The sequence below is a fragment of the Cylas formicarius genome, unplaced genomic scaffold (genome assembly GCF_029955315.1).
Source record: "Cylas formicarius isolate icCylForm1 unplaced genomic scaffold, icCylForm1.1 PGA_scaffold_1__22_contigs__length_36826433, whole genome shotgun sequence".
Taxonomy (NCBI): Eukaryota; Metazoa; Arthropoda; class Insecta; order Coleoptera; family Brentidae; genus Cylas; species Cylas formicarius.
In genome coordinates, this window is record NW_026844264.1 from 31,203,407 (window position 1) to 31,221,619 (window position 18,213).

Genomic DNA, 18,213 nt, shown 5'->3' on the forward strand with positions numbered 1-18,213 from the left:
CCTGAAAGAGAATGAAAAAAAAAAATTAACAAACAGTCTGAATATATCTAAGATCTAAAGAATAGATACACCTATTGTGTTTCCTAACCTTGTTTGTAAAAGTGAGAGGGTCAATTCTAACCTAGGAGCTATAGTAGTTAGTTACTGCACAAATACCATTAAAAATAAAAACAAATTAAAGAACTAATTCAAGGGATTAATAAAATTTTATTTATACACTTCTAAACGATTTTATTTTTGAAAGTTTTGACCAGTTAGCAGTTTTGGTTAGTTTTTTCCTAAACGAATGCCATAAGACTCCCAAGTCTGTTTGATCAACTTATATTATTTTTACTTACTTAGCCTAATAAAACCAGCACAAGCGCGCAGGGTTGCTTTTGGTTTGGTTTTAAATAAATAAATTGAAAAATTAAAGTTTAGTTCAGGGGTTTAAAAATATACAAGAAATAAAAAAATTGCTAATTATGAAAATAGATTTTATTAAAAATATATTTTACATAGTAAATCGAAAACATCATAGACTACATAAGAAATAATTTTTTTCAAAGATTTAATCGGGAAATAAAACATATTTTCAACATTGAACAGTTATAATCTTCCAGTAACGATAAATGTTGTTATTAATGCATAAGAGATCTACTTCTATAATTTATTTTATGAGAAAAGTTCATCTCGAAGCAGTCAACTGCTGCAATAAAACTTAACACATTGTTACAGTAGAGTACTCATAAATTAGAATAAATATAGTTCTAAGTATCAAAAAGTTTATATAAAATTTTGATTAAACACAACCAACCGGCGATAACAAGGTTTCTCTCGCTAACTACCCTCTTTTATTTTGCTGTCAACAATATTTTTACAAAACTTTATACATAGGTTATACTCAATAAACCCATCGACCACAGAGAGATTTTTAAAAAGTTGTGTACTCTGAGTGCAATATAAACTATAAACATACGTTATATGTATAATCTAATAATACCAACTTCCAGAATAGAAAAACCAAGATGTTTATTTAATATAAATCACAGATTTGTAAAACGCTAAAGTGGGTTTCAAAACTCAAAGACCAAATAAATATATTACAACATAGAAAACTTGCGCATTTCAAAAAAGTACCATTCATCCCTTGAAAATAAGAGACTGAGGCTAATCTCTCGTTTTAGGTATCAGAGGTTTTACGTGAGACTCAACCCTAACCTTAGAAAGCACCTCGACAATGGAATGTGTCCTCCCTAATTAAAAACTACAGTGACATTCCAATATCGTTAAAACTAAAAATATTTCAAGTTGCTTCTTCGCAAAATAAAAATAATAAATAAGAAATACTGCAACGCACATCCCGCCTTTCATCAATAAAAATTAAGGCTCTTAATTTTAATTTTTCGATGGTCATAAACTAACCTCTGGGACCTAAAAATGATTTTCTTTCGCAGGTCGTGCTTCCCTATTGATTTCGATTTTCCAACATTTCGGTTAAGAATATGTCGAGGGTCATACCGTGCCCCAACTGACTGAAAAACAAATGGTTAACGCACTTAAGTCCGATGGATCGCAGAACCGGTAAACGGAGTAACAATTTTGCAAAGCGTCCAGTTTCCGATGGATATGTCGTTCGGATATACTCCTCCATCACTTCGTACACCTTCTCGCGCAATATGTTTACGTCATCTTTGCACATAAGGCCTCGCAATTCTGTTAAAAAATAACCCAAATGTTACAAGATTTACATAAAACTTTATATTTATTTATTTATTTTTTATTAATTTTGTTGAATAGTTAAATCAGACCTACCTGGATTGAACAGAATAATGGCCCGCAGACATGCCAGCTCCGTTTTATCCACCCGAATTTCTCGAAATTTGTTGGTGAAATCCAAAAGCCATTCAAAAACGTTTAACAACCCGAGAGAATGAGCAGTTCCCCTTAAAAAATAATAAGGTTTGAAAATAAATGGATATTGTTAAGCAAATAATGGGTTTTTGGATTTGAATTTAGAAGAAAAAGACTCGCACGTCAAAAAAGGGAAACAAATAACAGTGTAAATTGACAATCCACAATTAAAGCTAATTAAGTTTAATTAATTGTATATATTATTAGGCCTTATTGTGACTATCCTTTATTTTTTGCTGGATTTAACCCTTTGTTAGCTTTACGTGTTTATTAATTGTCGCTTGTTTTCCTTTTTTTGAACATATGGAACTAATAAAGATCAGAAAACAATAGTAATGGATAATTTTGATAAATTTATATTGTTATACATACATTTATTTTCTTTTTTTATTTTTGTGTTAACACTTCTATTTTATGTAAGCATACACTATTTTAAGTATATATGACCTCTTTTAAAGTCCTAACGAAATAGTGGAGCGCCGTAAGGCATAAAAATGGTAAAATCTCGGAACCCAGGGCCAGTCAATGAATCTGTATAATAAGTGTTTGACTGCATTATTAAAACCTCAAATAAAAATGCTAAAAAAAATTTGGCCGATCTCGATGACAACAATTTTTATAAACAATTTACTGAAAAATGAAAGGCGCAAGGGGGAAAAAATGTTTACAGTAAAGATCTTAATTTTATATGTAATAAATTATGTTTGCAGAGTAAATTCAATGTTAATTTATTAGATTTTCGCAAAAAAATGATTTACAAAAGAAAATTTAACCTTAACTATATCGATTATTGTACATTATTGTCGTCACCGTCGATTTCGTTGATGTAGATTGTAGGTAAAAGATTAGTACAGCTATCACCATTGCATTCTAAGCAAGCTGCAGTGCAGTTTAATCCACTTTTCCTGCACCCACAAGATGCTCCACATCCATGCATGCATGTAACACCCGCTTTAAAAATTTCATCGATGTCTTTGCATTCATTTTTAAAAACTGTCGCAGCATTTTGCAAGTCCGTTCGTTTTACGAAATTTTTTGCAAACACGTTTTTGCCACGTTGAAAAAAAAACTGACGTCGTGTCACATCCAGTGACACTTTGGTAATATTTTTTCTAAACTCTTAGAAGAGTACGTTCTTTGCAGTATTTTGCCTTTGGATGGTTTTCGAAAATAAAGTTCTCGGTCTGGTGGTGACAGCGCAGTCAATAAAACTAAAAGAAAGTCCATCCCCTCTTTCCGCAAAAGCAGCTTTCAGTGTTGGTATTCCTCTAGTGACTTTTATAATATCTCTTAGCTCAGAGCTACATTCAATTTTGTGACAAATGAGGCAATCATTATTTATATTATCACTACTCGATGGTTCACCCATTTTGATACGAGGCTGTAACAACAAATATTACTAATATCAATAACTAACCTTTATATCACAATTAATTAAAATTTCAGATGTAAGGATTGGAAATTTCTTTTTTTTTTTTAAACAAAAATGTGAAAAAATCGGAATTTTCACTATTTTTCCGATTAACTAAATTATTATTTCTGCATAAATAAAATACATAAAAATAAATCAACTGTTTTTGTAAGCACTATCTTATAGGAAATTTCATGCAGATTCCAAATATATATTAAATTTTACCATTACATTCTAAATTTTAAGATCGATCTATTATAAAATATACTATTGAATATTCACAGTTGTTTTCAAAACCATGTAATATAAATAATAAACAAATACTTACTATTTATGCCACTATTTTCAAAGTTTGTAAAACTCAGTAATTAACTCTTATCACACTCACTGCATAATAACATTTATTTTTTATTTATTTTAATTTTTTTTTTCGGAGCAAACAACAACTACGTATCAAGCCTAGCAAGCTGCCACGTGTACTATTCTGTTAGGGACCGCGTTAATAACACCCAACAGCTGCTGTTGCCCCCTCTACTCCCCTCCCCACCCTTCATCGTTATACCTGCAGTCCCTTGAGACCCAAGATGAAGTTTGTAATAGTTCTTCTTTTTAAAATCTAATTTTACACTAATATAACTTAAGGAAAACTCCAAAAAAATAATAATTATTAAGAAATTAAGATCGCACAAAATATTTTTTTTTAACATTTTTCTATATGCTATTAAAAACACATTGCCAAAGTTTATAAAAAGATTTATTGACTGGCCCTGGATTCCGAGGTATAAACCTTACGGCGCTCCACTAAAAGCAATAAATTTGCCGAAAGATCGACTAAATAAGACATTTATTTTTTATATAACCCATCTTTTCTTTTTTTTTGTAAGAGAGGCTCGTGAAATTATTGTTTATCTTGGATAATATTAGGCATACATAACACGTTGTTAAAAACTATTTAAACCATTTAAAGAAAACAAAACAAAAATGCATTAAAAACGCCAACAATATTTAAAAAAATTCTACTACATTCAATTTTATCCATATTTTTGAAAGGGGGGATACATTTACGTGACCTATTTAGAAAAATGCCATTACATGGCAGAAAGTGGCAATGTTTGAATAAATCAAGAAAAAAATGAATTTTCTCTCATTTCGATTTTTTTGTGTTAAATGGGATTTTTATTGGGTCTAAAAATGCACAGTCTCTCTTATCGGTTTCAAGATACTCAGGCTATTTATTCTTACACCAGGAAGGCTACAAAGATTAAGTTATTTTTAAACACATTAATTGAGAATACGCAAATAGAAAAATTAATTATTGCTTTCTTCTAAATAAGCATTCATACGAGAATTAAATGTTTAATAGATTTTAACATCTGTGTCTTTTGTTAACGTTCGGAACATACGTGAGTAATGAATTATAATTTCCTTTTTAGAGTATTTGTTTAATTACGCAATTACCAAAATAAAAGCCAAAAAAAACGAGAGAGAAAACTTACTTATTTAAAGTTACCCCGTTGCACAACAACACGCCGTCTTGTCCCAACGAACGGAACGCCATCGATATCACTTGCAACTCGTTCCAGCTTGATTTCAATAAAAGGATCTGGTCGGCTATTGTTAATGACGTGAAGTGAGGGACAATTTTTACCCACTCGAGGAGCTGTAAGAGGCGAGTGTTGGACACCTGCTGAATTAAACTGTCAATATTCTGAAAATAACAATCACACTAACAGCGCAGGGGATAAAAACTAATAAAAATAAGTAGCGCATTTTTTTTTTAATTCCTTTTTTAATTTTTTTTAACCTATTTTACATTTGTATATTCTAGTCAGACAGGGTCACTTCACAGCGGCACCTTATTTTTCTACTAGTTAAAAACATTGGTCTAGCATTTTTCTTTGAGTAAACTGGATATCGATTTTCATACCGAATGCCAGTTATATCAAACTGCAATCAATCAAAGGGTTTTGATCGATAGGCTGTTAATTAAAAAAAGGAAGGAGTGTTGCAGGGTTGTACTTGCAAGAAACAAAAGCCTGCGTTTCTGATATCGAGAATAAACTTTTTAATCTCCGCCTAAAAAACATTATGGCTGCGTGGGATGTAAATTCCAGCTTAAAAAAAAAGATAACGTGGTTGAGAAACACAATAAACAAAGATCGATGAATGTATAAATTTTGCGCCATGCACTAATTTATTTGTTTGGAAACGTCAATGCACCGCCGACCTTGCGTTTTTATTTGCGTTATTTAGGATGCGGCGCATGGCGGAGGGGGACAGGGGGACGCGGTTTTCCGACGAAATGCACATTGGTACAAACAAAATTTATCTATAACGCTTTTAAAGTGCAAAAAGGATTGTTTTGTCTGGAGGTTTATTATAAACGGTCACTTTACTCATTATCGACCATGTAATAAAAATAGAGTCGGTGGAAAAATAGTAAATCTTATTTACTCGGATCTTGCGGAGCAAGTTTCCGGAGATACAGCCCCCAAAATTTTTATTTCTTATATCTTGCTATATATGAAATAATTTTATAAAATGTACTTATTTTATGTTTCTTTAAATAATATATAGATTTAATAGTATATTATGTAACAAGATTTATTTACGATTTTACATGGTTCCTTAAAAAAGACACCGACTGTTGGATCGACATTCGCTTTCTGATTCGCAATCTTCTCTTGCTTTTACTTATTTAATTACTTAAAATTACTTCACAATGAATAAATCAGAAGTTTTTTTTTTTCTTTTGCCGCGGATTTGATGCGTTTTTCAATCTGAAATATTAATTATAGTGTTACTTTTTTTTAATTGTTTTCTCATGTATTGTTATTGTTATTAACTAAGCTTTGCATAATATACTTATATTTGGATTCTTAACAGAGCACTGTTATGACTTTAACCTGTTTGTGTCCCAAAGAGAAAGTAAATAAATAAACAAACGAGAATAATTGCCCATGTGCAGCAAGTTGATGATTGGTGTCATTTTTCATGCTTGCTATTCTGCGGATAAATCTAGAGACTTTTGTGTTGATAACTCACTAAATGTCACCATTGTTATGGTGTCATTAGCAATTTCGTTTTCAAAAGCAAATTCAGAAAGTACAATTTTTCTCTCTTGAGTTCACTGTAATTTATACGTTAAATAAAGTTTAAAAGTAAATTCAAGATAGGAAAATAATAAAACTAGCTGGATCCAACAATTAACAAAACAGATCGGTGGCATTTCTTTTTTTCAAATTACTAAGACTTATTTTTCGAAATAACAAACAGCGAACTGGATCAAAGGCAAAATATTCATGCAAATTCTAAAACCGAGTGTCCAGGTGCTGCTTGTTGAGAGACGACTGGAATATTCGACACCAAAAACGTAACAGTATTTGCCAAAAAAATCTAATTGTTTTATAAATTCTCACTTTCCGATTGCCGCATTATTTTACGGATTTTTTTTTTATTAATTAACATGTAGAGAAAAAATAAGGACAAACCTCCGTGGGTCCTGGCGGCTCGTTACATTCGACTCTTTTCTCCGCCTCCAACAGTCGTTCGAGCGGCATTTCCACTTGCAAATTGGACGTGGATTCCACTTCCGACGTGTCCCTGTCTTTTGTACGTTGCCTTTCTTCTTGCACAGCCTCTCGTTTCATACCCATATTCAAGCATTTTTGGTAACGACAATATTGGCATCTGTGAAAGTCGCAAAATAAAATTACGAACAGTAAACTAACATATAATGGTGCGCATTTTTTCGATTTAATTTTTTCCTTTAATTTAATAAAATGACGGAAATACTAGAAAACGGTAAACTCATAATATACAAACAATTCAAACCCGGACGTTACCTAATTTGGAATCTTTTAATATTTTTAAAACGTAGTCAGAAAAGCTGTCTCCAATTAGTGTGACATTCATTCTAAATTCAACCATAAAAATTTGCTGTCATCGGTAAAAAACAGAATTCAATCTCATCACTGCAAAAACGTAAGTGAAAAAAAGAACCTTTACACCCCAAAATCTTTTTTATTGATGCAGATCGCAATATCAATAACCAATCAACATGATTTTCTAAGTGAGTAAAGAACAAAATGTCAAGTCATCTTTGGCCAATAAATTTAATGCTCAGATTTTGAATATGGTTGAATCTTCATCATGTGGGGTACGTACCTATTCCTTTGTCGTTTGTCAATTATGCAGTTCTTCTCCTCCCGACAAGCATAAGACAAGTCTTTCCGAACTGTCCTCTTGAAAAATCCTTTGCATCCTTCGCAGCTAAAAAATTGGGACAGAATAAATGTTAATTTCAAATTTTTAAAACAGGAAAGAAAAAAATCAACGTTTCAACGTTTAAAGTGATACACCAGTTCGAACAAACAAAATTAACACGCAAATTTAGTTTGCGGTTTTATGGCCGTGAAGAAATAATTATATGTAGATATTATAAAAATGAAAATGTTTCGGAGGAACAAATGTTGTATAACCGATCATATAAGTTAATATTTTAGATATTTTGGCAAATGCAGCCTTGCTACCTAATGGCATCCATGGCAATTTAAATCGGACAGACTATTTTTTATGACAGATGCGGATCTTATAAATTATTATCAAATTAATTCTTAAAACTTTTAGCAATATATACCGTTATTCGAATAGATCTAACCGTGTAGACTTTGTCCAGGTGTTAAAGTATTTATTACCATTATCATTAAGTTCTTCCTTTTAGTTTTTCAAAACATATAACGCTGATATGACAAACCTCGGTTTGGGACATAGCTTTTTTGTTTTCCGTTTAGCTAATAAACCCAGAAACATAATTTTTCTATTTGCTATGCGATATTTTACTCTTTTAACCCATGACAATTTTATGAACGGGAATCGGTATGCCATCACCATTTTTTTACTCACGCCCACTTCTAAACACGAATGCGGTCGCTCATTCAAGGCCGACACTAACACCACACAGCACGTGCAGCGATGTTGCATGAACAATTCGCGAACTTCATGCCATGTACTATCATTGAATTTAATTCATTATATAATGTCCTATATAGGATATAACCTACGTAGGATAGGACGATTTTTCTCTATCTTTTTTTTGTTTTTTATTTAATTTTTGAAAATTATGTCTAGGAGGCTGCGACCACCATAAATACTGTTTTTCTACTCCCGTCTGTAAAATACTTAATTACCTACCGATCTAGTGTGCGGGAAGCGTCACTTTACCACGTCAGTTTCGTTTCCCATGAATCCGAACCACTTCGGACATTACCGGGATTTTACCGCACGGATTTGGGAGCAATCGGATCTTTTCGGAGATATTTCCCAGGCTTTGAATTTTGACATTTGTCAATTCTGACGGTCATGTCAGTGAATGTATTCGTGTTATTTTGCGAAAATGTACCCAAAAACTAAAGGTCTTAGAAAAAGTGTAGTATGCGACACGTTCGGTAAACTTTTTAACTCACTCGTTTATTAAAAACTCGCTCCGCTCGTGTCAAATAAACTCGTGAGTCAAATGCCGTTTACCGCACTTGTTGCATAATATAATATACTATTACCGGGCCACCTGATCATGGGAAATGAAACTTTTCTTAACTTGTCTAATGGCACATAGCATTTAGTGTAATGAACTATTAATTTTTTAGGATAAAGTAAACACACCTTGCCTACGTTTTTGAAATATCCACGGATTTTAACTAGGGAAGTAATACCTGGGAAAGACTTTTTCCCGACCAAATATTTTAGAACTTCGCTCGTAAATACGAAGCCTGCGTTTCACGGCTACATTTCCCGGCCATTTTTCCTAAAACGATCGATAAAAATAGCAACAATTCGCTCCGCACGGACCGACGGAAAATTGCTGCAGGTTCGAGAACTTGGATTACACGGGAGGTGGTCCTGCTGCCACCCACAGCGAACCCCGTCCATAAATTCGGACGATATTCGATATGCTTCGCATTCCTATTTATACACGACATATTGAGGTATTTAACAAAGCCGTAGGCCGTACAAGACGCTCTACTGCTTTTTAATTCGACAATCGACAACGCCGGAAGTTCTTGTTTTTGTTATAATGGGCCAAACTTTTTTTTAATGCGACATCATGACATTTTGTGACTTAGTTTTAATATTTCTGTATAAACTGGAAAAGAGATGATGTGGGGACTCACACAGGAGTTGCCAAATTTTGACTGCCTCTCGCCTTCAACATTTTTTTGCCAATTTTGGAATTTCAGTCAGTGTGCAAATCAGTAGTGTCATAATGGGGCATAATAATGGCATAATGGGGGGATTACTTTGAAGGGGACATTATTAATTTGGATAAATAAATAAATACTTTTTGATTAAACTTAAAAGTCACCTTACTTTTTGAAAACACGTCGTAGAGGAAGATGAAAACGTCACTAATAACTTTATAGGTAAAAAAACACAACATGTAAAAAAATCAGAGAAACATTTTTATTGAATGCCTCTGAATATCAAACTCAAACTCACCAAAACCATATTTACAATTAAAAGCTTAATTAAACTGTTAAGAATTTTAAAAAATCGTTTTTTTTTTCAAATGTTACACATCCCTTCTCAGTTTGAACAGTATCTGTTATTATTTAGTTGTAATTAAAAGAAAATGGCAAAGAAATCCCTATATTTCGCACTCTGTATAACTGACCGAAAATCCAACAAGTTATGTTGAAGTTGGGTGTGCTACTTCATGTGGCCTTTGGTTTTTTATCACTATGTCCCAATCCTAGAGGTTTACGCCCAGAGAATATAACCGCAATATTAACATTTTCTTGTTTTCAAACAACCCTTTAAGGTATGATAAACAATAACTTTGGTCTGGTAGGTTATATCAAATAATGTTAAGCCGAGTTGACCTACGTTACTCCATAAACTAGTGCTTTGTTGGTTCTGTGATTGTGTTTCGCCGATAATAATTATCAAAATCTCTATAACTTGCATATAATGTTCATTTTAATATCTATCAAATCATCTACTATTACCTGTATACCCCATAATGTTTTCCGCTTGCCCTATCTCCGCAAATGGAACACAGATGTTTCGACCCGCTCAAGGGATGATTTGGAGGATAAGGGCTGCCCTGGCTTTTCGGTCCTCCTCCGCTCCCCGGAGAGGGACTCAGCAAGCCCGTGTGACCCAACGTGAAGGAGTTGGGACTGTTCGGCCCTTGAGGGCTGAACTGGTCTAAAGCTGCGGTGTCTGGCTTCATTTCCAAAGGGGACTGGGGGCCCAAGGCGCCCAAACTGATGTTTTGTTCGAGACTGAGACCTAAAATAAAAATAATTTAATACATTACCGTACTCAATCCATTTTTATGGCCACAAGTACCTCAAAAACAAAAAACGTTAAAATAGTTTTTTTTTTGTGAAAAAATTAAAACTAGCACTGTTAACAATCGTAATTTTTTTCGACGAGAAAGCACAGCCATTTATCATCAGCTTTTTCTTTTGTTGTTAAATTTTTATTCTTAATGTCCTATGTCAGATTTGCCTGAATCAGGGCATCACTAGATAGCGCGTTTGGCATTTATTGAGAATGAAATGCTGGATATACCCCCAGCAAATAATATTTCATAACTGATGAGGAAAAATGCATTGAATGAAGACACGAGTTGTGGTCGTTTCGTTGTTCTTTGAACCTGTTTAATATTTATTCAGAATTTACTTTTCAAAACACATTCACGAAATGTCCTAAAACTGTCTGCTCAGCATACACAATAACCTGATGCTCGATTTGAAAGGTATAAATTGAAAACCACTCTTCTCTCTACTCTCCGGGCGATAGAACGTGATTTACCATATGGAAGGGGTAACAGTGGTTCCAGCCAACTCCTTGATTTATTGTACCGACTAAACAGGTTAGTTTCCAGGAGTGAATTTTTATGCGGTACCGGAAGATGTCTGCTGCGTAACCAGTACAGTCCTGTGCGGTTTATTTTGCGACAATTCGCCTATCAGATACGTATCATTGCAACACTGACCTTGCCAATGTTTCCTCGTAAATGTTAGCGAATTATTCGCTCTTCGCGCCTCGTCTCGCTCGCTCAATTCTATCTGTCTCTGTCCGTCACTGTGTCGCGATCTATGTCGTGCCGCGGGCTAATATAAACGCGGAAACCTTGAACAAAAGTCGTCTGCAGGTCAAAAGTGAATAAAAATAAAAGCTTAGCGGGCCCCCCTTGGAGGACCGTAACGCCATTTTCTTCAACGCTCAATGAAATTTAACTTTGAACGATGGTCGCTAGTCGAATGATGGCATAATTTTATTTTTTTCATGAATTAATTCAAATTTATTACTTGTTTTATAAATATATCTCTAGAAAATTTGGATTGGGAAGGTCATAAGTACCTCCCATACGTACTTTGTTAAAAATGGAGTTATTCAATATCGGTAAACAACTTAGAATTAAAGATCACGAAACTATCTCTAGCGGTCCTTGAACGTTTCCAAATGCTATACTGAATGTACCAAAAAAAAAGGTTACTTTTTGTTTGATTGATGACAAATTTTTTTCAAACTGAACTCCCTGTAATTTCTCAATTTAATGAGTTCTAAATTCCAATCTGAGTAAAAAATATTAACTCTGATAACTGATCATTTTATTTAGAATCCAAACATACTGGGTGCAATAATGGCACATCAAAAAATATCAAATTTTTAGTTAATGTAAATATTTTTTCTTTTAGAAGAGAATAATACGAATCATCACTGTAAATGTTGTAATAAGTAGGGGAGTTGATATGAGTTATCTCAATATTTTGATTTGAGACATTTTGGGGATGTGAGCGAGTACTATATGTACATTTGAAAATATTTTGAAAAGGTACTCTAGCTACTCGTATACGGTCATACCAAAATTCAGAATATTAAATATTACAATTTTGCCAACCGTCTAATAGGTTATTTACGTGAATCACTCTGTATACGTTTGTAATTATTGTCGAGAAGTTTTAAAACCTCACATTTCTACTTGTTTTTAGGTATGTGCATCTATCTAAAAAGTGCAGTTAAATCTTTGCTGTTTTTTAGGCCTCTTGTGTAATGTTCTTTGATTCAAAGATCTTCTATTCCTTATATTCTTCCAGATGAACACATAATAAATATTCACAAAAAGCGAAAAATATCTACTGAATTTGTCCATTTCAGTTTAAAGGCTAAAAAAATTTGCTGGTGAGAAAATTTAAATACCTCCCAACAGTGTCCAGACGTCAACGGCATGGAGAATAAAGAAGACGCCTCTTTTGGAAATAAAACAACTAATTTTTAAAAAATTATATTAATTTTTATTTGATTTCTTCAGATATGATTTTTGAATAAGCGTCTATGATAAAATACGCCAAATAAACCTTTTATAAAATAAATAAAATAAAAAGATATTCGCAAAAGCTTAATCATATTTTCATTTTTTTTTTTTGGATTAAACTCTAACATTTTTTCAAAAGTTTTAAACAATAATTGAAAAAATTACCAAATTGTAGAAATATTTTTGGGAAAATAGATCAAATGTACACAAATAATCAAATCATTTTATCACTTATCTCCTTTAGCATCCACTGAATTGTTTTTTCGACGGAAAACTGGAAATATCACAGATAACAATAGTTTGTTTCACAGATGGCTATGACTTTTGAAACGTATGCATTGGCATGGAACCATTACAGTTAATTTAGTCAAAGCATAGTTCGATTTAGTTTTGATAAACAATGTATCTTTGTAACATTAAAATTGACAAGCAATAATAATAGATAATTATAAAAGGACTGGTCCTGAGTAAACTTAAGTCGCCTTTAACAATTGCAAAATATAAAACATTGGTTTCAAAATCAAGCATGTATGATTGATAGTCGTTACAGTATTAACGAGTTAACTACCTCCTCAGTCCCCTGGGTTGATGTCATTGTCAAGGTTATTTTAATTATACTCGGTTTTTACATTCGATTTATTTGATACGCTTAAGTGAGACGCCAAGCGATTGTTACCACAGAGAAAAAATTAATGATTTTGATATTACAGCTTGTTGATTTAATACCACTATTAGTATACAGGAAGGCTAATAAAATCACGGCGAATAGGGCGGTGACATTTGTTGCAATCGTTCAAATTCGATTTGCGATTGAGCTTTTCAAAATTACAGCCATGGACGCCGGGTCTTAAGAGACACGTATTTCGGGAATTGTTAAAAATAAATTATTTTCGACTAATCAACGGCATTTTTAAAGACGGAATAACCGGTTTTTTAACACCGGAACAAAACAAGTTTTGTCTGTAGTCGCTATTTATGAATATTAACTTATTATTAAGCATTAATTAAGTTAAAAAAAAATACGAATGTGTTTGGCAATTTTTGTCATAAAGAAACGAAATTTCGGAAAAGGTGGACGCCAAACCTACGTCGGAAAATCGTACTACTATTATGTAGTAAATAAAGTAAATAAAAAAGATTTTCAGAAAATAAAATGTGACATTAACTGAAGCTCCTACTACATGGTTCTACAGAACAGTCCATCCACCAGTTTGTTGTTAAAAACAAGCTGTAGTTTTTGATTTGTGTAAGTTTCTATAAATAAATTTATAATAAAAATTTCTATTCCGGTGGGCTAGCTCGCAGTGTTCCAAGGAGAGACTTTCGCATTAAATACCGTGAAAGAGAAATGAAGATGAAAAACATTGGTAATAAAACAATCATCACTCTGCACAGTCAAGCGGCAATAAAAGTTATACAATCCAGCAAATTAACATCCAAGCTATTTTTGGATTGTCATAATGGAATAAACAAGATAGTAAGTCAGAAAAAGACGCTGTCGTGGATACCAAAAATGGGTAGTAACAGAATCCCAGCAATGGTGGAGGCACATGCCAAGGAATTCCCCAGTCCATCGGTCAAATATACAGCGTGCCTTCGAAGCTACCAAAATAAGGCGAGGAAGAAGAGGAAGAAATAGCCACACATGTGCTTTGCCAATATGAAGGCCTATCGAGAGTGAGTTTCCATTTGCTGGGCGTAACCAAACGAGAGGAAACTATCGAAGCTGTGGATAGATAAAGCTCTAGGGCTATGGAGATACTCACAATAGATCGCAGTGAAGTAAAGGCCAATTTCTAACTCTCCCAAGTTTGACTGTGAATCTTGAATGTTACCATTGGAAATAAAACTTCTACATATAAGATGTTTATTTTTATTTGCCTAAGTCCTCACCCTAGCTGCTGTGACATCAAATATTCCATATTATAGTTACAAATATCATTTCATGAAGCAGCATAAAGCCTTTCAGCATTTCAACGAACATTAAAGTCAAACGAAACACGTCACAAAAACATATCCCAGAAAGTAGAGATAAAATACACCTGGCTAGATGATGTCTCGAAAAAGGATAGATAACCAACATCCTCCAAGTCTTTGACTGCGTTCTTGAACCTGTTTATGGGAAAGGCCTTTATTAAAAAATATACAGTAGATACAGTAAAAGTTTGAACCTAACCTACTCACATTAGCGTTATGGTACTTAAAATTTATGTGACGTCATGAAGCTTAGGATTTGTCCCTCTTGTCTCTTTGTTGGCCCTTCTTACTCCTGTAATGTGTGACGGAATTGAAGTATAGGATTCTTAAAAAATACAAATTTTGGGGATTTATGAACAAATTATAGTAAAACCCTTTATAATACACCGGTAACGTCACGGTTGTTACTCTGTTTAATGCCATTCTATAAACAGAACGGCAGTAAAAACATAATCAGGTGGTAATAATAAAAACAACGAGGCACTCGCGTAACGTGGGAATAGGTAGGTACCCAAGGCCCGACCATTTCGTGGTAATTTACGCCTGGGAAGTGACCATTTACCTCGTCAAGATGCTTTGATAAATGATCACACGACACAAGTTTAGATTGTCAGTTTTAATGATATCGTCATTCGGCATAAATTTAAGTTTCCTTTATGAAACAATCAAACTTCATCAAACACAGTAAACAAATATTATGTGATGTTTTATTAAAATCGTATCATACGTACAAGGCTCCAATGCGAGAGACTTATAAATCATTCTTTAACTGCAAAACTTGGTGATTGATCGTCAAAGGTCTCGAGAGTGGCAAGTAGACAAGTCTGTCGTACAGACAGACGCAGCTGTCTAATAAAAGGAAAACACAAAATGTCACAAAAAAAAAAGAATTGGTCAAGATCCGGAAACGCATTCTCAACTATGTACATCTAATCAGATCTGAGTCATAAGAGTAGTTTGAGTGATCTAGATACAGCGAACGTTTGCCTATTTCGAAGAATGTAGGGATTACAGTAAAAGTATATTTTTTCCAAAACAAAGGGAATAATAAATCATAATTTGGTAGATGGTTTTCCAACGACTGCATACAAGATAAATGAAGGTTTTCACTATATTTAAAAAAATGCCTCGGTCTATTAAATCTATCATTTATAGCATTTACAACATTCTACAGAAGGGTATCAAACAATAAAAAAATACTAATTATTATACACTATACGTATTATCGAGATGATGCCAAAAACAGATATTTTAAAGTGGCATGAGAAACACGAAACGAATCAAAGAAAAACAAGTAGACGTGGCAACGTTGGCGCATTAAAAAGGTGATCTGAATGGCAGACGGCGGCGGGCCCCAGAAGCGACTGTTGGTGCCGCCTTGTTCAAGGCCACCTAGTTATTCAACGCATCGGTGATGATGAGGCAACAGCAGGTTGGTCGAATTTTTGGAGGTCGACATCGGCCTGAAGGATCTCCGATTCGTGTCGCATTTACCAAAAATCGTTGCAGTTAAAGGAGTACTTTAAATATTCTTAAACATTCTTTTAATTTTTCTTTATTAATATGCTATGACAGTGTAGACCTTTTTCATATGACCAATTGCAAACTCTTTAAAGGGAATTTTGCGCGGAAACTCTTAAATTTTATAAAAAAACCATTGCAATTTGTAGAAATACAATAAAGTCATATTACTTTAAAATATTTTATATCAGCGCGCTATTTTTATTCGCAAATTAGTTTCTGTTAATAATACCAATAAGATAAACGATATTTATCGAGTTTGTTTTTCATTACCTACATATTACATTGGTTCGTTCGGCGTATTTTGGTGACCTACTAAAATGAAAAATAAAATGACAGTAAATATATCAAAGAGGGAATTGGGTTATTTCGTCACCTACTGCAAACTTATATTTATTTTAAATTTCGGCAACCGACCTTTTTTTTCGATTAAAACGTAACATCGTTCCAAGGTTATCTAAGAAGCCCATGTTATTGTAATTGCGCGGCTTTTGTTTCTGATAGCGATAGCATTTTGCATTATTTTTATCTGTATACTGTTTTGCTTAATTAAACGCAGTTCGATTAATTTTTAAAAACAGCCGGGTTTTAACATTAACATAGCAACATCAACAACCCCAGAAACGTGAAGTCTAAATGTGAAAATTTTTATTTATTGATCGAACAAGAGTAATTCAATGTTAAATACAATACTTATTGCCAACAGGATTTACTCAAATATTCAACAAACTAATATCGATTTCCTTGTATTAACTGTGGTTCTGCTTCCATTTTTATGTAGTCGATGTCATTTCCGTAAAGGTTGTTGCGAAACATTAAATTTTGGTGCTTAAAATATGCACTTTTGAGGTTGTTTTAAAATACGGTATTTGGCTGCAAAGCAACAGAGATGGCGCAGAACCGTCAATACAGCGTTGTACCTGCTTATGCGCAGAATGGAAGGAATTTTTAAACTTTGGTGTTCCTATGGAATGGCGAGAGCCTAGGAATCACAAAAAAGTTTTAGTACTCCTCTTCATATCAGATTTTGCTGGATGAAGCAACTAAAATCCTAGACAAAAAGGGGCAGGAGGTATTTTTTTTTAGCATTCAGACAAAGATTTTCAAACAACAATGAAAAATGCCGAGAAAAACGTCTGGGTTTCATTTAAAGAAGTAATTGATAAGTTTTTTCGGAACTCTAAAGGCGAAAACTACATATTGCCATTTGCACACAAATTTCCTGTTTTCACACTTGAACTATTTTCCTGACAGTCTCGGAACAGATAGCGAAGAACAGGTTTCACCAGGACTTTAAGAAAATAGAACGGCGATACCAAGGCAGATGGATATGGGGATATGCCCTTAAAAACACACAGCCGAAAATAAATAACAAAAAATAAATTATTTTAGAAACGCCGTTTTTTTTCATTAATATTTGCAAAAACCTTTGATATAAATAAATGCTCAGAATTTTTGAAGTCTACAAAAATTATATAAAATCAGTTTAATTTACAAGACCTGTGTAATCCTAAAACTTATATTAATAGAAAAGTTCTAGCAAACGTCTAGTAACAATTTTATAATTAACAATAAAGCTTTAAGAAGTTATTGCAATTATCTAAAAATGAATACATAATAAACAAACGGCTAAAATCAAATTTGTGGATAAAACTCTGCAGCCCGACTGCACCAAATGGTCGAAAAATTTTTTTTTTTGCTTTTCAGAAGAAAGTTGGCCTTGTCAAGTAGTGATTTACATACGGTGGTTTGAAACAACCCTTGTACAACGTGTTGTGTCTAAAGGTTTAAAAAAACAGGCGAATCCAATTACGCTCGTTGTGCAGTAAACAAAAATGATTGCATTTTATATATTCTATTATATTTAATGACTTATAGTTAACACGTTGGCTACAAAACTTTGATAAATTTCACAATTTAAGGTAAGAAAAATCGTCCATTAACATCCTCGATTTACTGTCTAACAGGCCACCATTCATTGCGGGTACCAAACCGACAACAAACCGAACGAAAACAGTAAACATCTCAACTTCTTTGTTATTCGGTGGTCCGCGTGGACATAAGATCGTCGCTAGAAGGGGAACGT

At 33.4% G+C, this 18,213-nt stretch overlaps 1 protein-coding gene across 10 annotated transcripts in view; it reads right to left on the minus strand.

Moving 5' to 3' along the window:
• Positions 1-490: 490 nt before the first annotated feature.
• Positions 491-18,213, minus strand: part of LOC132697423 (retinoic acid receptor RXR) — a 35,586-nt gene continuing 17,863 nt past the window's right edge. For 7 of the 10 annotated variants that reach the window (XM_060662922.1, XM_060662927.1, XM_060662923.1 and 4 more), the window contains 6 exons: positions 10,309-10,594; positions 7,472-7,576; positions 6,796-6,994; positions 4,801-5,012; positions 1,795-1,925; positions 492-1,695 (listed from right to left, as the gene is read on the minus strand). In XM_060662922.1, the coding sequence (XP_060518905.1) occupies positions 1,448-1,695; positions 1,795-1,925; positions 4,801-5,012; positions 6,796-6,994; positions 7,472-7,576; positions 10,309-10,594 (1,181 nt within the window). In that variant the 3' untranslated portion in view covers positions 492-1,447. Of the gene's footprint in view, positions 1,696-1,794; positions 1,926-4,800; positions 5,013-6,795; positions 6,995-7,471; positions 7,577-10,308; positions 10,595-18,213 lie in introns of all 10 variants that reach the window. The other 3 variants (XM_060662930.1, XM_060662929.1, XM_060662928.1) reach the window with 1 other exon arrangement.